General features: G+C 39.5%; 3 protein-coding genes across 3 annotated transcripts; 2 read left to right on the forward strand and 1 right to left on the reverse strand.

Annotated features, from left to right (window-relative positions):
- The first annotated feature begins 1,141 nt into the window (after window positions 1-1,141).
- LOC107801657 (pentatricopeptide repeat-containing protein At4g14820-like) lies at window positions 1,142-3,947 on the forward strand. The gene is made up of 2 exons (XM_016625020.2): window positions 1,142-1,848; window positions 2,244-3,947. The coding sequence occupies exons 1-2, from the start codon at window positions 1,247-1,249 to the stop codon at window positions 3,835-3,837; spliced, it is 2,196 nt and encodes a 731-aa protein (XP_016480506.2). The 5' UTR covers window positions 1,142-1,246; the 3' UTR covers window positions 3,838-3,947.
- A 148-nt stretch (window positions 3,948-4,095) lies between these two features.
- LOC107801658 (uncharacterized) lies at window positions 4,096-5,552 on the reverse strand. The gene is made up of 3 exons (XM_016625021.2): window positions 4,825-5,552; window positions 4,498-4,647; window positions 4,096-4,387 (listed from the first exon to the last, which is right to left on the reverse strand). Exons 1-3 carry the CDS (start codon window positions 5,449-5,451, stop codon window positions 4,214-4,216), a joined length of 951 nt encoding a protein of 316 aa, XP_016480507.2. The 5' UTR covers window positions 5,452-5,552; the 3' UTR covers window positions 4,096-4,213.
- Window positions 5,553-6,838: 1,286 nt separating this feature from the next.
- Window positions 6,839-24,050, forward strand: LOC142162136 (uncharacterized). Its single transcript, XM_075218451.1, has 8 exons — window positions 6,839-7,061; window positions 7,177-7,373; window positions 21,612-21,657; window positions 21,760-21,839; window positions 22,026-22,143; window positions 22,357-22,583; window positions 22,647-22,982; window positions 23,595-24,050. The coding sequence occupies exons 1-8, from the start codon at window positions 6,839-6,841 to the stop codon at window positions 24,048-24,050; spliced, it is 1,683 nt and encodes a 560-aa protein (XP_075074552.1).
- Window positions 24,051-25,746: the final 1,696 nt, after the last annotated feature.

Raw genomic sequence — 25,746 nt, forward strand, 5'->3', positions numbered from 1 at the left:
CTTGGAATGGTTGACTGCACTATTTAATGTTATCTTAGGACGATGAGGATGCCAGATGAATGGAGGTGTTGTACAAGAACAAATGTGATATGCAGAATTGTAACAACTACAAGGGCATCAAGTTACTAAGTCATACCGTAAAAGTTTGGTAGAGGGTGGTGGAAGGAAGGTGATATTTAGAATTGTAACAACTATAGGGCCTCCAGGCATCTCCAAAGAACCTCCCTAGGAACCTTGTTATATGATTTCTCTAGGTCAATAAACACCATGTACAAATCCTTCTTCCTATCCTTGTAATGTTCCATCAACCTCCTGATAAGATGGAGCTTCCGTAGAACGACCCGACATGAACTCGAATTGATTGTCGGATATAGACACTGCCCTCCTCACCCTTCCTTCCACCACCCTCTCCCAAACTTTCATAGTATGACTTAGTAACTTGATGCCCCTATAGTTGTTACAATTATGAATATCACATTTGTTCTTGTACAATGGTATCATCGTACTCCACCTCCATTCATCTGGCATCCTCTTCGTCCTAAAGATAACATTAAATAGCACAGTCAGTTAACCATTCCAAGTCTGCTCTACCCACACGCCTCCACAATTTCACTAGAATTTCGCCCGACCCGGTCACTGGCCCCTACTCATCTTGCGCATAGCTTCCACGACCTCCTCAGCCTTAATACGCCCACAATACCTAAAGTCTTGATGACTCCCGGTGTGCCCCGAGTCCCTTAGCACAATGTCTCTGTCCCCTTTTTCTTACATCACTGGTATTTATTGATAAGTGCAGTTAAACAAAGAAGATTTTTGATACTTAAAATATTAAACTAATTATAATATATTTGTGACTATAAAACTTTTGAAAGTTGTGGCCATAAATATGTCATAACATTTCTATAATTTTAAAATCATTTTATTAAGGTACAATGGTAATTTTAAAGTTATATATTTTGTAAAATCATTTTATTAAGGTCATAAATATATTATTTTTTCCATAAAAAAGGTAATAAGAAAATATTATTGCATAAACGGAGAAAGGGAGGGAGTAGTATTTTCATCGTTCTTCTTGAGAAATACTTTAATAATTTAAATCAAAAATTGAAAATATAACTTCATATAGAAATATTTTTTATGCAAATTGCGAAGACTTCTTCCAAAGAACATTATCAGTTGTAGAGCTTCCGAAGCTCTACTACTCTTCCCCGCATAGTCCCCTTCTCTTACGTTACCTTCACATGCCATGGCCTTAATGACCCACCCAATCACCCCCTTCACCACCCCACCCCACCCCCACCCACCCATCACCACGCACCACCTATCCACCTCCATCTCCAAAGCCACCTCCCTCACTCAACTCAAACAAGTCCACACCCAAATACTCCGCCAGAATTTGTCCCATTCCAGTTCCAATTCCCTCCTTTTCCAGCTCATTCTTTCTTCCAATCCTTTACCTTCAACCCTTCACTACTCCCTTTCCATTTTCTCATCCACTTTGCAAAGCCCTCCAAAAACTCATCTCATCAACAAGCTCTTTCGCGAGCTTTCGCGTTCTAAGGAATCTCAAAATGCGTTCTTGTTTTTGGAGAATGGTAGGAGGAATGGGTTGGAAGTTGACAGGTTTAGCTTCCCGCCATTGCTGAAAGCTGCGGCGAGAGGTTCTGCGTTGCGTGTAGGGGTGGATCTTCACGGGTTGGTTTGTAAGCTTGGGTTTGATTCTGACCCGTTTGTTCAGACTGCTTTGCTAGGGATGTATGCATCCTGTGGACAAATTCAAGATGCGCGGTTGGTGTTTGATAAAATGTCTCACAGAGATATTGTCACTTGGGATATAATGATTGATGGGTATGCTGTTCTTAATTTAATTCTCCAAGATGGTTAATTCTTTGGAAAATACTTAAGGGTAAATTGAGTTGAAGTTGAAATGTTTACTAGGAATACTTTAGTTTTAGGACCTCTAATTGTTCCAAAAAAATACTTATTAAGTAATGGAATATAACGGACCTAGATGGAGTGGAATAGATATTGAGGATTCATATGCTTGATATGCTGAACGCCACTGGTGAATTCAGGCATACTCGTAGTTGTTGTTGAATCACTTCAAGTTTATGCATTTTCAAATTTGTCGAGTAGCACGTATGTCTCATGCTATGGTTTCAGAATTGTTAATTAAAAAGCAAATGATGTCTTTTAAGCTTATTAGTTATAGCTTGCTGACATTTTGTGCTGTGTGTTTACAGTTACTGTCAGAATGGCCTTTTTGATGATGTATTGGTGCTATTGGAAGAGTTGAGAAGCTCTAATTTGGAACCAGATGCAAGAGTTTTCACCACCGTTCTATCTGCTTGTGGTCGAGCTGGAAATTTATCCATTGGGAAAGTGATTCATGGGTTAATATCCGAGAATAATATCATTGCTGATTCTCGTCTGCAAACTTCTCTAATCAGCATGTATTCAGGTTGTGGCTGCATGGATTTGGCTCAGAATTTGTATGACAAACTGTCACAGAAGAATTTGGTGGTATCAACTGCCATGATTTCAGGCTACTCAAAGGTTGGGCAAGTTGAAGCTGCACGCTCTATTTTTGACCAAACGACAAATAAGGACTTGGTTTGTTGGAGTGCTATGATATCTGGCTATGCAAAGAGTGATCAACCTCAAGAAGCTCTCAAGTTACTTGGCGAAATGCAGGCATCTGGAGTGAAGCCTGACCAAGTAACTATGCTAAGTGTTATCTCAGCCTCTGCGAATCTCGGGGCATTGGATCAAGCTAAAAGAATCCATTTGATTGTTGATAAGTATAGATTTCGAGAAGCTTTGCCTGTAAATAATGCCCTTATTGATATGTATGCCAAATGTGGGTCTCTAGAAGGCGCAAGAGGAGTCTTTGGTCGAATGCGAAGGAAAAATGTCATTACATGGACTAGTATGATTAGCGCATTTGCTGTTCACGGAGAAGCTGAGCAGGCCTTAATGCACTTTCATCAAATGAAGTGTGAACAAGTTAAGCCCAATTGGGTTACATTTGTGGCTGTTCTATATGCTTGTAGTCATGCTGGACTAGTTGAAGAGGGACTGCAGATCTTCTCGTCAATGGTGAATGACTACAAAATTACACCTAAACTTGAACACTATGGTTGCATGGTGGATCTTTACGGCCGAGCAAATCGTCTCAGGGAAGCCCTAGAGATGGTAGAGTCTATGCCTATGGCTCCAAATGTTATCATTTGGGGTTCATTAATGGCTGCCTGTCGGATCCATGCTGAGTTTGAACTAGGGGAATTTGCAGCTAAAAGGCTTCTCGAGTTAGATCCTGAACATGACGGGGCTCATGTCTTCTTATCAAACATTTATGCTAAAGAGAAAAGATGGGAAAATGTCGGGGACGTGAGGAGACTTATGAAAGACAAAGGCATATTGAAGGAACGGGGACACAGTAAGATTGAAATGGACCATGAGATACACGAATTTTTAACAGCTGATAAGAGTCATAAGCAAGCAGATGACATCTATGAAAAGCTAGATGAGATAGTTTGCAAGTTGAAGCAGGTTGGTTATGCTCCAAATACCAGTGTTGTTTTACTTGATGTAGATGAAGATGCGAAGAAGGATGCGGTTCTTTTGCACAGCGAGAAGTTGGCTCTTTGTTATGGGCTACTGAAAAGTAATAGGGGATCGCCAATACATATAATTAAGAACTTACGGATCTGTGAGGATTGCCATAACTTTATGAAGTTGGCGTCTAAGGCGTTTGAGAGAGAAATTGTTGTAAGAGATAGGACTAGATTTCACCATTACAGAGATGGCTCATGCTCTTGTAAAGACTACTGGTGACAGCAAGTTGTGAAATAGAATTAGCCGTAAACTACATTGTATCATATTTTCCTCATTTCTCTTTAGCATTTAAAATTCATCATCTAAGTGCAGGCAGAGCATTTCTGGCTACATGGGATATAATATTTACAGTTGAAATCGAAATGATGCAAACATTGAATATTCTCAAGGTTCAAGAACACCAAAAATATAAAGCAAAAACCAGAAGCTCTCATAAGGGATGAGAATGCTTTCCCATAAGAACATCAGAAACCCCAAGCTCTGTTTAGGTTGGAATCTGGAACCTCTCTATTGTGAAATCACTGTGCTGGCTCGTGAAAGCAGACAAAAGCCAGAACTGCTGTTTCAACTTTTGAACTTCTCTTGTCAGCCTGAACTACAAAAACTCCAATGCAGCTGAAACCAATTTTCCATTTTCAGTTAAAGGGCTTTGACTATACTCTAGGATCCATGTATTTGGGTCCAATTGCACAGCAGAAGCACTCCATTTTTGTTGGGTCCATGAAGTATTAGACTCTCTAATCAAATAACCAATCTCCCCATTTGACCACTGTTCACAAAACGAAGAGGAAAAGAGCAACAAAATCTTAAGTTGATGAAGCAAACTCAAATGTCAACTAAAAGAAGACAGAATCAAAAACATAGTCGAACTTCGGGTACCTCAGTGAGTCTTCCTGATAATATGGCATACGAACGCACAGAAAATCCGGCTGTTAGCAAACCAGCTGTTTGCAAAGGCCATCCCCAAATGCTCAACTCTTCTGAAATGGACTTGTACAATGTACATCGCGAAGTCAAAAGCAAACCATCCTATAATTAAGTTACAAGTCAGACTTACTTTTTGAAATGAAGCAAGAATATAACATATAACCATAAAAGCAATAATCCAGCATTTAAGAAACATCACTAAGTGAATATTTACATAGAATCAACGAAGACAAACAATCTACTAGTATTTATGAAACAGCACCAAGTGTGTGTATATACCTGGTTGATTTTCCAAGTAGAATTAAGAGGGCTGCAACTTGACACTTCTTCATCATCAATTAGACCTTCAAGCTCCTTCTTCAAGAATACCAATCTTTCATTACAATCACTGAAACCCCATGATTTTTCACTCAAATTCCTAACAATTTCAGGTGACAATTCAGGCTGCAAGAACCCAGAAACCACCCAAGATAACCAAACTTCCAACCCGAAAACAACGCTCAGCACAAAAACCAACCTCGCCAACAAAACCCCAAAACTGAATTCTCTCTTCTTCCTCTTCACCTTCTCATGAAAGTTCATTCTTGCTGTGGAATCAAGCGTAGGGGACATGGAGGAGGAAGAAGAAGCACAAGTAGTGTTGCTCGATTTGGGAGTCGAAAGAGTTGACGAGTCAAAAGAAATGGGGCTTCTTGGAAATTTAAGGGGCTTAGAGCTCTTGTGCATGCTGTTAGGCATTAGATCAAGGGTCGCATTGAAACTGGCTATGCAAATTTCGCAGTTGCAGTTGGTATCTTTTCGACATCCAGGGAAATAATAGCTGTCTTTGGTTTCAGATTCCATGATGATGCCGGTGAAAGACGATTTCACGCAAGACTTTGGAGTTGAAACTGGAGTTGATTTCATCGTGTTTTTAGCTATGAAAATACCCAAAATCTGATCTTTTGTGGGTTTCTTGGTTTGTTCGGAAGGGGAGTTGGTTGAAGTTGAAGAAAAGATATATGGGTGTTTGAAATTTGAATATAACGGTCATATCGTCCGGAAAATATATGGGGTATAAGTAATGACACATTTACCCCCCTTACAGATCCATTTTCTCACTTTGAACATATTTTATAAACAAAATTTATGGAGAGAATCTAACTTTCTTTTCATGGAATTAAACCTAAATATAAGGGGATTTTTTTTTTTGAGAAATGCTTATAGAGCTGTATTTTAATGGTTACAGAATTATGCTAATTGATAATGTGATGCTGTTAGTACTACTATTACCATATAGGTAATGACGAGATGAAAAAGTTTGGAACCCAATAGATAAGTCAATGTTTTCAAAAATATTACGATAGACGGAGAAAATAATTTAAATTAAATAATTATAAATGTATCTTTTGGGGAGGTATATTGCTTGGTCAATTTGTCCCTAATTCCAGCAGTCCTGTGATCAATGTTTACTATATCCCCCTACCAGATTATTTTTGGTGGTCAAAAGACTATAGTTCAGACTGAAATCTTATGAGTTAAAATATAATTTGTTAAAGACTTGGTAGTTATGTTAATTAACAGGAGTATTTTAGTCTTTTTACTCTTATCACACACGTGATTCGTGTGAGAGGATTTGTATAAAAGCAAATATTCTGTACTAACTGAGTTAGTTTTGGAGAATAACATAATTCATCTTCTTCTTCATTTCTCTTCTTCCTTCAGCTATGTTCTTCTTCTTCATTGCATGCAATTGTGATTTAGTCTAGATCTCTACTCAGATTTTGTCATGGTATCATAGCGGGCGATTTGAGATTATATCAAGGATTTCAAAATTTCAATTGACAGCCATTGTTGAAGCTTGATCTGGTCTGTCATGGCGGAAACTCGAAATCTGCAAATTGATCACAATCATCCACTATTTTTACAACAAACAGACATTCCTGGAATAGCATTGATTAATATCAAGCTTACATGACCTGAAAATTATGCATTGTGGAGCAGATCGATGAGAATGACATTGTTGGTAAAAAATAAGTTAGGGTTCATCGACGGAGCCTGTTTGTAAAGCTCTTACAGAGGTGAATTAGGGCATCAATGGGAACGAAGTAATTCTGTGGTGCTCTCATGGATTGGTCTCACTGTATCTGCTGAATTATAGCCTAGCATCATCTACGAATCGGATGCGAGGAAGGTATGGAATGAATTTAAGGAACGCTTTGACAAATCAAACTTTACTAGGTTTTATCACTTGTGGACAACAATAGGAACTCTAAGGCAAGGTACAGACTCTATAACAACCTATTACACTAAAATGAAGGATTTGTGGGATGAAATGGATCTAATGGTACCAGGAGCTGGGTGTGATTGTGAGGAAACTAGACCTTTTCTAGATCAGTTCAAAAATTTACGCTTGTTACAATTCCTTGTTGGCTTGAATGAAAGTTACAATCATGTGAGAAGTCAGATTCTTCTGAAAACACCTGTATTGACTGTGAATCAAGCGTATGCACTGTCAGTTCAGGAAGAGAGTCAACGTACACTTAGTATAGCTAACTCAGACAAGGAACCTTTAATATGCTAGCTGGAAGGGGACAGAGTTTCAAGGCTACAAGAAAACCAGGTCTCAATGTGATTATTGTTGTTACAAAGGTCATTTGAAGGAGAACTTCTATAAGATCATAGGTTATCCATCAGATTTTAAAAGCAAGAAGAAGCCTCAGAACACTAGAGTGAAAGGATATGCTAATATATCAGTAGGAGAAGGAGGAAGTTCTGATACTATTTCTCAGATGCAGGGGCATTTCTTCACAGAAGATCAATACAAACAACTGCACATCCTGATCCAGGTGAATGTCATACCTTGATGGCAGGTATAACTTCTTTTTTGTCCAAGGCATTTAACTATGATTGGATAATAGACACTGATGTAACGACCCAGCCGGTCGTTTTAAGAATAAACACCTTGATCCCCTATTAACTACTTTCCCCGTATTTATTTTTTCTATTTTGATTTGCCGGGATATTTGGTTTTGAGTTTCGGAGTGTTTTGGGACACTTAATCCCTAAAAGAGAGCTTAAGCTTTAGAATTTGGACTATAGTCGGAGCAGTGTGAAGATGACCTCGGAATGGAATTCCATCGATTTCGTTAGCTCCGTTGGGGGATTTCGGGCGTAGGAGCATATTCGGATTGTGTTTTGGAGGTCTGTAGCTTATTTAGGCTTGAAATGCTGAATGTTGAATTTTTAAAGTTTTCGGTTCGATAGTGAGATTTTGATATCGGGGTTAGAATGGAATTTTGGAAGTTGGAGTAGCTTCTTAGTGTTGAATGTGACGTGCTTGCAAAATTTCAGGTCATTCGGACGAGGTTTGATAGACTTTTTGATCGAAAGCGTAATTTGAGAGTTTTTGGAGTTCTTAGGCTTGAATCCGATGTTAAATTGGTGTTTTGATGTTGTTTTGAGCGTTACGAAGGTTGGAATAAGTTTGAATGATGTTTTAGAATTAGTTGGCATGTTTGGTTGAGATCTCGGGGGCCTCGAGTGTGTTTCGAATGCTAAACGGACCATTTTTGGACTTGGAGAAGGATCAGATTTTTGCTGGTTTTTGTTGCAGAATTTTCTTCATCGCAATCGCGTAAGGAAGCTCGCGATCGCGAAGGCTTAAATGAGGCAGAGGGGATTTTGTTCTACGCGATCGCGGGAAAGGGAGTGCGAATGCATAGTATTGGCAGGAGTTGAATCGCGAACGCGTGGGCTACGTCGTGTTCGCGAAGAGGAAAAAGTGAGGCAACTGAGGAGTGGAAGATTTTCTCTTCGAGATCGCGTGAGGTCAACCGCAATCGCGTAGAGCTGAGCAGTGCAACATCGAGATCGCATAGGGTTTGTTGCATTCGTGTTGGGTTATTTTGGGGGTCAGCAAAGTTTCTCTTCGCGATCGCATGGGAGTTTCCGCGATTACGATTAAGGACGCGTCTGGGCAAAACATAAAGTTCAAAATCGAGGGTTTTGAGTTCATATCACAAAAGTGAATTGGGAGCTCGGTAGGAGATGAATTTTAGAGAGATTTTCGGAGGAAGTTTGCGGGTAATGATTCTTAACTCCTTTTTGCTTATAACCCATTAATCTAATCATGAATTCATCATCTAATTCGGATTTGGGGTGAGAAATTGGAGAAAAAATTGGAAAAGTTCTTAGACCTAATTTTCGAGTTTTGATTGGGGATTTGACATCGAATTTGGATAATTTTGGTATGGTTAGACTCGTGAGTGAATGAAGGTTCATAATCCGTAACTTTTACCCGATTCTGAGACGTGGGCCTGGGGGGCTTTGTGGGCAATTTTCTTAATTTCGCGTGTTAGCTTCAAATTAATTAGTGGAATTAGTTACTTGAAGTTATATTTATATTGTGCAATTGAATTTGAATAGATTTGGGCCATTTAGAGTCGAGTACTCGTGGCAAGCGTATGGTTTCGAATTAATTTTTGAGCCGGTTCGAGGTAATTGGCTTGCTTAACCTTGTGTGAGGGAAACTCCCCTTAGGATTTGGTATTGTTGATATTTGAGATGCCTTGTACGTGAGGTGACGAGTGCGTACTTGTGCTAATTGCTGATAATCCTGTTTTCATTAAGTAACTATAACTGTGTTTCCTTTCCTGTTTATACTACTTGCAATTTAAGCCTACTATTAGCTTTGGGAAGCATATCTAATTAACTTAATTGCTTTACTTGCTCAAACTGCTTTATTTGAATTATGTGCAGCATGCTAGGTTAGAAATACATGTTTACCTTGGTATGAAATTTGGATTGAACTGAATATTCTCCGTGTTGCTGCTATGTGTTTACTTTAGGACTACGGGACTGTATCCCGGGAGATCCCCTTACATGTTTACTTTGGGACTATAGATTTGTATTCTGGTAGATCCCCCTGTACATTATATTGGAACTACGGGACTGCACCCCGTAGATTCCTCCAGTACTGGGTATTTACATTTAGGACTACGGATTGGGATTCCGCTAGATCCCCGCGCACTATAAGTTGGACTACGGGACGATACCCGGGAGATCCACTGAATATTTATATTTGTAGACTACAAGACAATATCCTGGGAGATCCCCGGTTGTTATTTCTATGTTGAGTTGTATTCCTTCTGTAATTATTCTGTCTCTGTTATAGTTGTTGTTACTCTTATGATCCTGTGTTACTTCATACTGTTAGCATTTAATTATATTGTCGTATTCTATACTGTTTTACCTCGTTTTCAGCTATAATCAGTAGGGCCCTGACCTTCTTCGTCACTACTCGACCGAGGTTAGGCTTGGCACTTACTGAGTACCACTGTGGTGTACTCATGCCCTTTCTGTGCATGTTTTTTATGTGCAGATCCAGGTACTTCGACTCAACCCTACTACCCTTGAGACGAGGCGATTTTACAAAGACTTCGAGGTATATCTGCCGCGTCCGCAGACTGAGGAGTCCCTTTCCATTATCTCTTATAGTATTAGCCCTTTTGTATTTACTTTTGTTTAGACATTCTGGAGTTAGACACTGGTAGTTATTCAATAGCTTGTGATTTTATGAGATTCCAGGTTTTCGGAAGTTGTTCTGTTTTTGAGATCTTGTATTAGTATATGCCGAGCGACATCTTAAACGTTTCTATATTTGCTTATCTTCAGTTTTTATTAGTTTTTCCGCATTTTGTTTTTTTTTTCCCGCAATTGTTAGGCTTACCTAGTCGTAGAGACTAAGTACCGTCACGACAGTTCACGGAGGGAGAACTTGGGTCGTGACAAGTTGGTATCAGAGCTCTAGGTTCATAGGAGTCATGAATCACAATCCGGTTTATTCGAGTCTCGCGGATCGGTATGGAGACGTATGTACTTATCTACGAGAGGCTATGTAACTGTTAGGAAAATTCTACTTTATTTGATTTCCTTGTCGTGCGAGATTTTTGATATCACAATTCTAAACTTCTGTCTTCTATTCTCTCACAGATGGTGAGGACACGTGCTACCAGAGATGATCAGGCACCCGCGCCCCCTACTGGAGCTGTCAGAGGTCAGGGCCAGGGTAGAGGCTGAGGACGCGCACGTGGTGCAGCCAGAGCACCCGCGTGAGCTGCCACCGAGGTGCCACCAGTAGTTCCAGCCAGAGTCCAGGCACCTGATACGCCTACTACTACTACCACTCCAGCTCTCCAGAAGACTCTTGCACAGTTCATGAGTATGTACACCACTCTGGCTCAGGCAGGGTTGCTTCCCTTGCTGCAGCTACATCTAAGGCCGATGGAGGAGCACAAACTCTCGGCGCCCGCACTCCTGAGCACTAAGTGCATGTTGATCAGGTCCTAGAGATTATTCTTGTACAGCCTGCAATCCCAGATCAGCCCGAGGATAGGGCAGCAACTTCTGAGGATGAGTAGCTGAGGCTTGAGAGGTTCAAGAAGTACAAGCCTCATGTATTCAGTGGTCTAGCATCAGATGATGCTCTGGGATTTCTAGATGAGTGCTACCGTATCCTCCGTACCATGGGTATATCAGGATCGAACGAGGTTTCCTTCACTACCTTCTAGCTTCGAGGATCCGCTTATGAGCGGTGGCGTACCTATGAGTTAGACAGTCCGGATGAGGCAGCTTCCCTAACTTGGACTCAGTTTTTAGATATGTTCCTGAGAGAGTATGTTCCTCAGAGCCTCAGGGACGCATGGCGCGCAGAGTTTGAGCATTTGCGCCAGGGTGCTATGACTGTCTCGGAGTATGCTGTCCGTTTCACTAGCTTGGCTAGACATGCACTACAACAAAATGTATTTTTTGCGGCAATTATTTAGTGGCAATAAGATAATCGCCGGTAATTAATTCCTTATGTCAAACTGTTAGTGGCTAATATAAATTAGACGGAAAAAGCTACATATTTACCGACAATTAAATGAAATGGCCAGTAAAATAACAAACTTTAACTTTTTAATCTCCAAAAGCAAACCCTATATTTTTCATTTCCCTCTCTATTACTCCTCCCGCCTCTGGCTTTTCTTCTATAGTGTTTCTCTTATTTTTTTTCCATTTAGATCATCTAAGAGTTTTTATGCCTTCAATGAATATTGAAGATAATAGCAACAATCCAGCAACCAAAAAGGAAGAAAAAGCATGAACACAGATATTACACCATTGTCAAAGCCCGATTAACCAGTTATTGATCGAAAATCTCTGCCTTTTTACTATCGCCGGCATCTCCATCACTGCCAGTTACCTATTTGATACTTTTGCATATTTTTTTACTTGTATTTATCATTTTCCATCTACATCCTTATATAGATAGAATATTCTACGTATTCCATTTTGATAGGAATTAACTGTTCTCATTTTTTTTGTTTTTAGCTTTGCGTTTGTTGGATTTCTATTTTGTAATAATTGAAACTGGGTTTATTCTACTTTATTTGCCTTTTACTATATTGCTTGTGATGGGATTTGATTATGATTTATTTGAGTATTCTATATTACTTTAGTTGTTGCTTCTAGAGGACAAATTTAAGAAACCTATTCAGTATTTGATAAAATGTTACACAGAAGTATGTTTGCTTGAATAACAATGACTAATGTGTATGATGTTTTACTAGTATTATTATGAATCTTTGAAAATCAAGACATTATTTTTTAGACATTCATATGTTGTGAATTTTTTATTTATGTAACCCTTGGTTAGATCAATATCAATTGAAAAGTTTAAACATAAGAGCTCCAACAGAGGATAAATAAAGCGTAAACAGATGCAATAATAGACTAAATAAGGAGAAATACATTTGCCTGTGTCAGTTGTTTCTTTTACTAGATTCTATACATAAGCCTATGCAACTATAGAGTAAATGAGATCACTCAACGAACTGCTGCTTACTAAAGAGAGTAAAAACTTTTCTAAACCTAGGAAACCATATCTCCAATTATATGTTGTTTAACTTAGTAATCAATTGACAATTTAAGTTATTGATGTTAATTCATTATTTGTGGGCGTAGGATTGAATTTTAAAGATATAATGTGAAAGTCCAAGCAGAGATTAGTTATATACTGCGGGTGAGGATTTGAATGGAAGCTCCTTCTAGTTAACATTATCTTGTTAACTTGATCCCAAATGGTGAACGTTCCTAGTCAATGAACATTCTTCCTTATTGTTAATCTCTTAGGGAGAGGGAGAGACAAAAAAATTAGAACTTTCTGTGGATTAGCACACATTGATAACTCGTTATTTATTCTCTGTTCTTGCATTCCATATATAAATAATTGTTTGAATATCTTTCCTTATAAATAAGTAATTGTATGATAGGCCATTTTATTATCAATATTTTGTTTGTGCTAGGTTATTTGCAGTTGTGGATGGTATATTCTGCTTGTTTAACGCCACATTGAGAATGTATAATATCTAAAGTAACAATATGTTTAAAAAATATAACGAATAAAGTAATCGTTGTTGTAGAGGCATATATAACTTTGATGGGTAAAGGTCCTTATCATGCAGATCAAGTTAGTAGAGATTTCCATGGAGAGTTTGCTTTCATTCTCTATGGTAGCTCTTCAACAACTATCTTTTTAACTACTATGAGTGTTTTTTATATATCTTGATCTTGATATCAAATTATCCATAATTGACTTGAAGTAGACTTAGTGCACATCGTTCTTTGCCATTCTTCTAGGTATGCTTCTTTTGTAAAAATAATGTGAAATTGGCGAGCTTGCAATTTAATTATTATTATGTTGTTTAACCTTTTATAAGAGAAAAAACTGGAGCTATACAAGAAAATTGTTAAAAATGTTAGGTGAGGGAGTTGGCTAAAAAAGAATATGACAGACTGACAATGATAGATTCTTCAATATATTTTTTCACATTATATTTTATCTTTTGACATAGTTTTTTTTATAATTTCAGGTCACACTCTGATGTTCAATAATTTAGCGGGTGGAAGATTTTAATATGATGAAAAGTTACGGAAATTATTTGAAGATTATCATTCGTCAGGATTAGTTATATAATAGCATTAGCTATTCAATTCGAACAATATAAGTTTTTTTTTAAAGTTAATGTGACATTGATTTTTTTATTAGTACTTCCTTTTGTTTATTAAGATTTAGTAAGATATATCATATTTTTGAATTAGTATTAATAATTTTTGTTGTTTGGAACATATTCTGGATGAATGTAGTAACTATTATTAATGGTGCCTAAATTATTTCAGTTACAGCTTGTGAATTTTAGCACTAAAAATAATTGTTGTTAAAGATATTTACTTTTAGCAACAATTTAATTGAATATATCAGTCATTGAAATGGATGCTAAAAGGGCAAACTAAGACATTTTCAGAAGGGATACTATTGCAGTTCTAATTACCAAAAAATAATTGCCATTAAAGATACAACTTTTAGTGGCAATTATTTTAAATTTAGCGGCTATATAAATGGAAGCTAAATGAGCATAGTTAGCCATTTTTAAATTGAGTTTAGCAGCCATCATAATTGCCGCAAACAATTGGCGTTAAAGTTTCTTGTTTTTAGCGGCAATAGATCATATATTTTACCAGCTTTTGTTATAAAGGTCTCTAAAGGCTTTGCCGACCCCAACATCAGCGGATAAATGCCAATGACCAGTAAAAGATATAACAGATATTATTATTGCCGCTAAAACCGTTTTGTATTGCCGCTAAACACCCTTTTTGTTGTAGTGATGCACCAACTTTGGTTTCTACTGTACGCAAGAGGGTTCACCGGTTTATTGAGGGGCTCATTCCCAACATCAGTTCTAGCATGGATCATGAGTTGGAGATGAATATTTCTTATCAGTAGGTGGTGAGCATTTCTAAGAGAGCGGAGGGTATGCATGCTAGGGATAGAGAGGAGAGGGAGGACAAGAGGTCTCGAGAGTCGGGCCATTATTCTGGTGCCCGTGCTCCAGCAACAGTTCGTCATGGTAGGGGTTATATGAGTCGCCCCATTCATTCAACTCTTCCAACAGCCAGTGATATTCCAACTCCTCCCAGGCCTCAGGAGCCTTATTACGTACCTCCAGTATCTAGTATGCCTCATGCGCGGGGTGCTTTCAGTGGTCATTCCAGCAGACCTGGCCCGAGCCAGTCACAGCCGACACATCCTCCCAAAGCTTGTTTTGAGTGTGGTGAAACCCGCCATATGGTGAGGGATTGCCCCAGACTTAGGAGGGGTGCACCTCCACAGACTTCTCAGCCATAGTGTGCCCCACAGAGTTCTCAAGCTATGGTTACAGCTCCAGTTGCTACCCCACCTGCTCAGCCAGCTAGAGGTGGAGGTCGGGGAGGTAGAGGTCGCCCTAGAGGTGGAGGCCAGGCCAGATATTATGCCCTTCCTGCCCGTACCGAGGCTGTCGCCTCCGATTCTATCATCACGAGTATTGTCCTAGTTTGTCGTAGAGATGCATCAGTTTTATTTGATCTAGGATCCACCTATTCTTATGTGTCCTCTTATTTTGCCCCACATTTGGGTGTATCTCATGATTCTTTGAGTTCCCTTGTTTATGTTTTTACTCCTGTGGGAGATTCTCTTGTTGTGGACCGCATTTATCGGTCGTGTGTGGTTGCTCTTAGTGATTTTGAGACCAGAGCCAATTTATTATTGTTCAGCATGATAGATTTTGATGTTATCTTGGGCATGGACTGGTTGTTGCCCCATTATGCTATTCTTGATTGTCACGCCAAAACCGTGATGCTAGCTATGCTAGGTGTACCACGAGTAGAGTGGAGGGGTACCTTATATCATACTTCCAGTAGAGTTATTTCATTCCTTAAGGCTCAGAGTATGGTTGAGAAGGGGTGTGACGCGTATATAGCTTATGTGAGTGATATCAGTATTGATACCCCTATAGTTGATTCGGTCCCAGTAGTACGAGATTTTTCTGATGTGTTTCCAAATGATCTTCTAGGCATGCCGCCCGATAGAGATATTAATTTTGGCATTAATATGTTGCCAGACACTCAGCCCATTTCTATTCCTCCGTATCGTATAGCCCCTCATGAGTTGAAGGATCAACTACAAGAATTGCTTGATAAGGGTTTTATTTGGCCCAATGTATCACCTTGGGGTGCTCCTGTCTTGTTTGTAAAGAAAAAGTATGGTTCTATGCGTATGTGCATTGATTATCGCCAGTTGAATAAAGTTACAGTGAAGAATCGTTATCCTTTGCCCCGTATTGATGATTTGTTTGACCAGCTACAGGGTGCACGAGTGTTTTCTAAGATTGACTTACGTTTAGGTTACCATCGGTTGAATATTCAGGAGCCAGATATCCCGAAGACTGCTTTCAGGACTCGGTATGGTCATTATGAATTCCTTGTTATGTCATTTAGGCTGACCAATGCCCCAGTAGCCTTCATGCATTTGATGCACAGTGTGTTCCGGCCATATCTTGACTCATTCGTCATTGTCTTTATTGATGATATTTTGGTATACCCCCTAAGTCGGGAATATCATGAGCAGCACCTGAGGACAGTGCTTTAGACTTTGAGGAAAAAGAAGTTATATGCAAAGTTCTCGAAATGTAAGTTTTGGTTGGATTCCGTGAAATTCTTGGGTCACGTGGTGTCGAGTGATGGGATAAAGGTGGATCCAAAGAAAGTGGAAGCAGTGCAGAGTTGGCCCAGACCATCCTCAGCTATAGAGATCCGCATTTTTCTTGGCTTGGCAGGTTATTACCATTCGATTTGTTGAGGGGTTTTCATCTATTGCAGCACCTATGACCAGGCTAACCCAGAAGGGTGCTCAGTTCCAGTGGACGGAAGAGTGTGAGGCGAGCTTTCAGAATCTCAAAACAATTTTGACTACATCCCTAGTTTTGATATTTCCTACAGGTTCGGGGTCTTATACCATCTATTTTGATGCTTGGAGGATTGTCTTTGGAGCGGTATTGATGCAGGACGGTAGGGTGATTACCTACGCGTCTAGACAATTTAAGGTGCATGAGAAGAATTATCCTGTCCATGATCTCGAGTTAGCTACTATTGTTGATGCCTTGAACATCTGGCGTCATTATTTGTACGGTGTGCCTTGTGAGATTTATACTGATCACCGGAGTTTGCAGCATCTGTTCAAGCAGAAGGACCTTAATTTGCATCAGAGGAGGGGGTTAGAGTTGCTGAAGTACTATGATATCTCTATTTTGTATCACCCAGATAAGGCCAATGTGGTGGCCGATACTTTGAGTCACCGGGCGGAGAGTTTGGGGAGTTTGCTTATTTACCAGTAGCAGAAAGGCCCATGGTGATGGATGTTCAGGCCTTAGCCAGCCAATTTGTGAGATTGGATCTTTCGGAGCCCGGACGGGTTCTAGCTTACGTGGTCTCTCGGTCTTCCTTATTCGATCGTATTAGAGAGCGTTAATTTGATGACCCTCATTTGCTTGTCCTCAAGGACAAGGTTCTGCATGCTGATGCCAGAGATGTGATTATTGGTAATGACGGGGTATTGAGGATGCAAGGTCAGATTTGTGTACCTAATGTTGATGGGATTTGGGAGTTGATTCTAGAGGAGGCCCATAGTTCGCGGTATTCCATTCATCCGGGTGCCGCGAAGATGTACCAGGATTTGAGGCAGCACTATTGGTGGAGGCAGATGAAGAAATATATAGTTGGGTTTGTAGCTTAGTGCCTCAATTGTCAGCAGGTGAAGTACGAGAACTAGAGACCGGGTAGGTTGCTTCAGCAGATAGATATTTCGGAGTGGAAGTGGGAGAGGATTACAATGGACTTCGTAGTTAGACTCCCACGGACTTTGAGAAAGTTCGATGCCATTTGGGTGATTGTGGATCGGCTGACCAAGTCCGCACACTCCGGGTAGGTTGCTTCAGCAGATAGAGATTTCGGAGTGGAAGTGGGAGAGGATTACAATGGACTTCGTAGTTAGACTCCCACGGACTTTGAGAAAGTTCGATGCCATTTGGGTGATTGTGGATCGGCTGACCAAGTCTGCACACTTCATTCTTGTGAGTACTACTATTCTTCGGAGCAATTGGCGGAGATTTATATCCAGGAGATTGTTCGTCTGCTGATATTCCAGTTTCCATCATTTCAGATAGAGGTACTCAGTTCACATCACGGTTCTAGAGGGCCGTACAACATGAGTTGGGTACTCGAGTGGAGTTGAGTACATCATTTCACCCCCAGACGGACGGATAGTCCGATCACACTATTCAGATTTTTGAGGATATGCTTCGTACGTGTGTGATGATGTTTGGAGGTTCTTGGGATCAGTTCTTGCCACTGGCGGAGTTTGCCTACAACAACAGCTATCAGTCCAGCATTTAGATGGCACCGTACGAGGCTTTATATGATAGGTGGTGTAGATCCCCGATGGGTTTGTTTGAGTTGGGTGAGGCTAGATTATTGGGAACAAACTTGGTTCAGGATGCTTTGGAGAAGGTTAAGGTGATTCAGGATAGACTCCGTACAACCTAGTCTAGACAGAAGAGTTATGCCGATCGCAAGGTTTGTGATGTTTCCTATATGGTTGGATAGCAGGTTCTGCTTCGAGTTTCGCCTATGAAGGACGTTATGAGATTTGGGAAGAAAGGGAAGTTGAGTCCGAAGTTTATTGGCCATTTTGAGATATTGCGGCGTGTTGGGGAGGTTTCTTATGAGCTTGCCTTACCTCCCAGCTTGGCTGGAGTTCATTCGGTGTTTCATGTTTCGATGCTCCGGAAGTATCACGGTGATCCGTCGTACGTGTTGGATTTCAGTTCAGTCCAGTTGGACAAGGATATATCTTATGTTGAGGAATCGGTGGTAATATTGGACAGGCAGGTTCGGAAGCTGAGGTCAAAGAATATTGCATCAGTGAAGGTTCAGTGGTGGGGTCAGCTGGTCGAAGAGGTGACCTGGGAGACCGAGCAGGATATGCGCAGCTGTTACCCTCATCTTTTCACTACTTCAGATATGTCTCTATGATCGTTCGAGGACGAACGAATGTTTAAGTGTAGGAGGATGTAACGACCCGGCCGGTCATTTTGAGAATTAATGCCCCGATCCTCTATTAACTGCTTTCCCCGTATTTTTTCCTACTATTATGATTTGCCGGGATGTTTGGTTTTGAGTTTCGGAGTGTTTTGGGACACTTAGTCCCTAAAAGAGAGCTTAAACTTTAGAATTTGGACCATAGTCGGAGCAGTATGAAGACGGCCTCGGAATGGAATTCCGTCGGTACCGTTAGCTCCGTTAGGGAATTTCGAGCTTGGGGTCGTGTTTGAATTGTGTTTTGGAGGTCTGTAGCTTATTTAGGCTTCAAATGCCGAAAGTTGAACTTTTAAAGTTTCCGGTTCAATAGTGAGATTTTGATATCGAGGTCAGAATGGAATTCCAGAAATTGGAGTAGCTTCGTAGTGTTGAATGTGACGTCTTGCAAAATTTCAGGTCATTCGGACGAGGTTTGATAAACTTTTTGATCGAAAGCATAATTTGAGAGTTTTTGGAGTTCTTAGGCTTGAATCCGATGTTAAATTGGTGTTTTGATATTGTTTTGAGCGTTCCGAAGGTTGGAAAAAATTTGAATGATGTTTTAGAGTTGGTTGCCAGGTTTGGTTGAGGTCCCGGAGGCCTCGGGTGTGTTTCGGATGCTCAACGGACAATTTTTGGACTTGGAGAAGGATCAGATTTTTGCTGGTTTTTGTTGAAGACTTTTCTTCATTGCGATCACGTGAGGAGGCTCGCGATCGCGAAGGCTTAGATGAGGCAGAGGGGATTTTGTTCTACGCGATCGCGGGAAAGGGAGTGTGAATTCGTAGTATTGGTAGGAGTTGAATCGCAAACGCATGGGCTACGCCACGTTCACGAAGAGGAAGAAGTGAGGCAGCTGAGGAGTGGAAGATTTTCTCTTCGCGATCGCGTAGAGCTGAGCAGTGCAACATCGCGATCGCATAGGGTTTATCGCATTCACGAAAGGTTATTTTGGGGGTCAACAAAGTTGCTCTTCGCGATTTCGTGAGAGTTTCCGCGATCGCGATTAAGGACGCGTCTGGGCAGAACATAAAGTTCAAATTCGAGGATTTTGAGTTCATATCACAAAATTGAATTGGGAGCTCGGTAGGAGACGAATTTTGGAGAGATTTTCGGAGGGAGTTTGCGGGTAATGATTCTTAACTCCTTTTTGCTTATAACCCATTAATCTAATCATGAATTCATCATCTAATTCGGAATTGGGGTAAGAAATTGGAGAAAAATTTGGAAAAGTTCTTAGACCTACTTTTCGAGTTTTGGTTGGGGATTTGACATCGAATTTGGATAATTTTGGTATGTTTAGACTCGTGAATGAAGGTTCATAATCCGTAACTTTTACCCGATTCCGAGACGTGGGGCCGGGGGGCTTTGTGGGCAATTTTCTTAATTTCGCGTGTTAGCTTCAAATTAATTAGTGAATTAGTTACTTGAAGTTATATTTACATTATGAAATTGAATTTGAATAGATTTGGTCCATTTGGAGTCAAGTACTCGTGGCAAGAGTATGGTTTCGGGTTGATTTTTGAGCCGGTTCGAGGTAATTGGCTTGCTTAACCTTGTGTGAGGGAAACTCCCCTTAGGATTTGGTATTGTTGATATTTGAGATGCCTTGTACGTGAGGTGACGAGTGCGTACTTGTGCTAATTGCTGATAATCCTGTTTTCATTAAGTAACTATAACTGTGTTTCTTTTCCTGTTTATACTACTTGCAATTTAAGCCTACTATTAGCTTAGGGAAGCATATCTAATTGACTTAATTGCTTTACTTGCTCAAACTGCTTTATTTGAATTATATGCAGCATGCTAGGTTAGAAATACCTGTTTACCTTGGTATGAAATTTGGATTGAACTGAATATTCTCAGTGTTGCTTCTATGTGTTTACTTTGGGACTACAGGACGGTATCCCGAGAGATCCCCCTGCATGTTTATTTTGGGACTACGGATTTGTATTCCGGTAGATCCCCCTGCATATTATATTAGAACTACGGGACTGCACCCGATAGATTCCCTTAGTACTGGTATTTACATTTGGGATTACGAATCGGAATTCCGGTAGATCCCCGTGCACTATGAATTGGACTACGGGAAGACACCCGGGAGATCCACTGAATATTTACATTTGGGGACTACAGGACGGTATCCTGGAAGATCCCCGGTTGTTATCTCTATGTTGAGCTGTATTTCTTCTGTGATAATTCTGTCTCTATTATAGTTGTTGTTACTCTTATTATCCTGTGTTACTTTATACTGTTAGCATTTAATTATATTATCGTATTCTATAATGGTTTACCTCATTTTTCAGCTATAATCAGTAGGGCCCTGACCTTCCTCGTCACTACTCGACCGAGGTTAAGCTTGACACTTACTGAGTACCGTTGTGGTGTACTCATGCCCTTTTTGCGCATTTTTTTCATGTGCAGATCCAGGTACTTCGACTCAACCCTACTACCCTTGAGGCGAGGCGATTCTCTAAAGACTTCAAGGTATATCTGCCGCGTCCACAGACCGAGGAGTCCCTTTCTATTCTCTTTTACAGTATTAGCCCTTCTCTATTTACTTTTGTTTAGACATTCTGGAGTTAGACACTGATAGTTATTCAATAGCTTGTGATTTCATGAGATTCTGGGTTTTGAGAAGTTGTTCAGTTTTGAGATCTTATATTAGTATATGCCGAATAACATCTTAAACGTTTCTATATTTGCTTATCTTCAGTTTTTATTAGTTTTTCCGTATTTTGTTTTGTTTTTTGCAATTGTTAGGCTTACCTAGTCGTAGAGATTAGGTGCCGTCAACAGTTCACGGAGAGCGAACTTGGGTTGTGACAACTGTTGCCTCACATCATGTTACACCTTATAAGGAAGTACTAGACAATGTAAGAAAGATTGAAAACCAGAATAATAGTGCTGTGGAAGTTCCTACATGAGGGAAATGTCATGTAGCACATACAGGAAATATGAAGATATTAGAAGAATTGACACTGATAGATGTACTACATGTTCCCGACTTTAAATTCAATTTGATGTCAGTGTCTAAACTGACTAAGGAGTTGTCATGTTGTGCTGCATTTTTCCCTCATTTTTGTGTGTTTCAGGGTCTCTACAGTGGGAAGGTTCTGGGATTTGGTAAAGAATACAATGGTTTGTATCTGTTGAAGAAAGATATCAATAAGGAATTCCTAGCTATAGCTTGAGGTATTATGAAAGTGCAGGAAAATTCAACACTATGGCACCTTGGATTAGGTCATCATTCAACTGTTGCAATGCAACATATTCCTCTACTGAAGAATAAGATAGATGCCAAGACACAACACAGTTGTGAAGTATGTCCTTTGGCTGAGTAGAATAGACTTCCTTTCCAACTTAGTAGCAGTAAAACAGAACAGATTTTTCAACTAGTGCATGTAGATGTTTGGGGTCCTCACAGGATACTAACATATGACAAAAAACATTACTTTGTAACACTGGTTGATGATTTTAGCAGATATACTTGGATATGTTTGTTGCAGTCAAAGTGTGAAGTATTTGTTGTGTTGAAGGACTTCTTTACTATGGTGCAAAATCAATTTGGCTTGATTGTAAAAAGATTAAGATCAGACAATGGTACTGAATTCTTCAGTTCAAAGTGTAATGAGTTACTGAGTTTATTAGGCATAGTGCATCAAAGTAGCTAGCCATACACACCCCAACAAAATAGGGTGGTGGAGAGAAAACACAGGCATATACTGGAAGTAGCTAGAGCATTAAAATTTCAAAGCTCTTTACCAAATAGATTTTGAGGTGACTGTGTTAAGACAACAATTTACTTGATAAACAAATGGCCAACCTCTGTTCTATCAGGGAAATCACCTTATGAGGTCCTCTATAAGAATCCAGCAAGTATTGAGCATCTAAAGGTTTTTGGATGTTTATGTTTTGGAAGCACACTACCTAGAGGAGACAAATTTGCTCCAAGAGCTAGGAGAGCTGTATTTATAGGATTTTCAGAAACTCAAAAGAGTTACAGATTATATGATTTGGAGAACAGAACATTTCTAGTGAGCAGAGATGTTCTTTTCAGAGAACAAGTATTTCCTTTCAAAGGAATGACTTTAGACTTGGATGACATATTCCCATAAGATCCTCCTGAGCTAACACCTATTGAAATATCCTCTAATCCCAATACTTCTCAATCTCATTCTCCTGATATCCATGTACAAGCTGAAGATATATCTCCAAATATCACACACACAGAACCACAAGGGCATTTACATGAAGAATTAGGTGCAGATAGTATTGATCAATTACCACCACTGAATCAGGAAGAGGCAGACATCATCATGAATTCAGATCCTTTAGCTGCAGATACAGTTGAGGAAGCTGAAGGCATTTCACCAGAAGAAGATGCAGTGGATGTTAGAAAGACAGGAAGGATCTCTAGACCACCTATATGGCTGAAGGACTATGTGACACCAGGGAAATTCACAGTAAATAGCTTATACCCCATTTCTCAAGGACTCTCATATGCTAACATTACTGCACGATATTAGTTATATTTGAAGGCTTTCTCAGCACACATTGAGCCTAGTTCTTTTAAGGAAGCTTCCCAAGATAGTAGGTGGATTAAGGCAATGCAACAAGAGATAAATGCATTAGAAGAAAATAACACATGAGAGCTGGTTGATCTACCACCAGGAAAGCAGGCTATTGGATCAAAATGAGTTTATAAGATAAAACATAAAGTAAATGGAGAGGTGGAAAGATTCAAGGCCAAATTAGTGGCTAAAGGCTACAATCAGAAGGAGGAATTAGACTACCATGAGACATTCTTCCCGGCAGCAAAGATGGTAATTGTTAGAACTATCATTAGCATTGCTACAACAAAAGGATGAAATTTGCATCAAATGGATGTGAATAATGCCTTTCTACAAGGGGACTTGTATGAAGAAGTGTACATGGGATTACCACAAGGCTTTCACAAACAGGGGGGGGAGAAAAAAGTTGGCAGGTTACTAAAGTCACTCTATGGGTTGAAACATGCATCAAGATAATGGAACATTAAGTTGACAGATGCATTGGCTACACATGGTTATCTGCAGAGTAATTATGATCATTCCTTGTTCAGTAAAAGGCAGGGTTCAGATTTGGTCATCATACTTGTTTATGTAGATGACCTACTGATCACTGGCAGCAGTCCTAAACTGGTTGATGATGCTAAGAAGACATTACAAAGTCAGTTCAGAGCGAAGGATTTTGGTGAACTAAGATACTTCCTTGGTATTGAGGTCCTTAGATCACAAAAGGGCATTCTATTGAATAAAAAAAAATATGCACTTGAATTGATTTCAAGTGTTGGTTTGAGTGGGTCTAAACCTGTTTCAACACCTCTGGAGATGAATCAAAAGCTCACCATAGTAGAATATGATGTTCATGTGGGAAAGTTGGGAGATCCAGATTTGAAGGACATTACTGCATACCAGAAGCTAATTGGGAAGCTCTTAAATATGACAATCACACGACCTGACATCAGCTTTGCAGTACAAACATTGAGCTAGTTCATGCAAAGTCCAAAACAATATCACATGGATGCATATTTGAGAGTGGTTAAGTACATCAAAGGAGCACCAAGCTAGGAGTTCTTCTACATGCAAGGCCAGTTGACAAATTAACTGCCTACTGTGATGCAGACTGAGCTCTTGTCCTGATACTAGGAGGTCAGTGACAAGTTATATTGTCAAGTTAGGGAGCTCCTTAATCTCATGAAAATCAAAAAAGCAACAAACAGTTAGTAGGAGCTCAGCAGGAGCAGATTATAGAAGTATGGCAGCTATGACAACAGAAGTTGGTTGGTTATCAGGACTTTTAGAGGAATTGGAGATACCAATTTCTAAACCTGTCCAACTGTTCTGTGACAACAAGGAAGCCATTCAAATTGCTGAGAATCCTATCTTCCATGAACGGACAAAGCACATAGAAATAGATTATCACTTTATTAGACATAAAATAAAATCAAGGCTCCTCACACCACACCATGTCAGTTCTGTATTGCAACTTGCAGACTTGCTCACCAAAGGTCTGTCTGCATCTCAACATCACTCATTAGTCTCCAAGTTTGGAATGTTGGATGTCTTCCACCCTCCAACTTGAGGAAGAGTGTTAAAGACTTGGTAGTTATGTTGGTTAACAGGGGTATTTTAGTCTTTTTACCCTTATCTCACACGTGACTCGTGTGAGAGGATTTGTATAAAAGTAGATATTCTGCACTAACTGAGTTAGTTTTGGAGAACAACAGAATTCACCTTCTTCATTTCTCTTCTTCTTTCAGCTATGTTCTTCTTCTTCGTTGCATGCAATTATGATTTAGTCTAGCTCTCTACTCAGATTTTGTTATAATTATATTATGAAAAGTTGAATAATCGAGAATGAAGATGTCATAATTCAGTTACAGTTATCAGATTGAGAAAATGTTTACCATGTATAAATACTAAAATGAATTTCTTCTCACGATTGATTAACTCATCTTACGGGAATGATGCAGCATAAATCAAAAGTAGCGGTATTCGACATTTAAAAAAAACAATTCAAGCTGTCTAGGCACAGAATCAAACCCAGATCAAGTTCTATCCATTTTTAAATATTTTAACCTAACTAATTGAATAATACTTAGGGTACGTACTGAACTTATGTGTTCGAATGCATTTGGTACTGAAATTCCCTCTTCCCTTGGGTTTATATATCTGTTTGTTATTAATATCTAAAAAAAAATCTTAGCTTGAGAAGTTCGTCGCAATGTCCAAAACTTGGATTGCATGAATCACTTTGGTTTGTGATTTTTCCCAAATTGTAATAATTTATAAACATTCTTTGTTTGAAACAATGACTTTTACCAAATTGATCAGTCTAATGCAGGTAATATAAACATACTCATACAACTACCATTTGGAAAATAGGCCCCCACCTCTATATTAGGAACCCAAATCACTTAGTTAGATCAAACCTAGCATACACCCTATCAAGAATGTCTCCACTTTAAGCTAGTGGACAGTACAAAAACAGCTCAATTAATGGACTAACGTATCCGTTTAAAATTAATTGTAGACCACTCTTCACTATGATTTCATGTGGTACTATTTTTCTTGTGTCAAGTTTAATTAAGATTGGATTTAATTATTGTGAACTTTCGTGGGAGAAAACTATGCAATAGCGTATAGTGGAAGTCTTAGACGTGTTGAAGTGAAAGCCTTGGTACAT

The sequence above is a fragment of the Nicotiana tabacum genome, chromosome 7 (genome assembly GCF_000715075.1).
Source record: "Nicotiana tabacum cultivar K326 chromosome 7, ASM71507v2, whole genome shotgun sequence".
In the NCBI taxonomy this organism is placed as follows: domain Eukaryota; kingdom Viridiplantae; phylum Streptophyta; class Magnoliopsida; order Solanales; family Solanaceae; genus Nicotiana; species Nicotiana tabacum.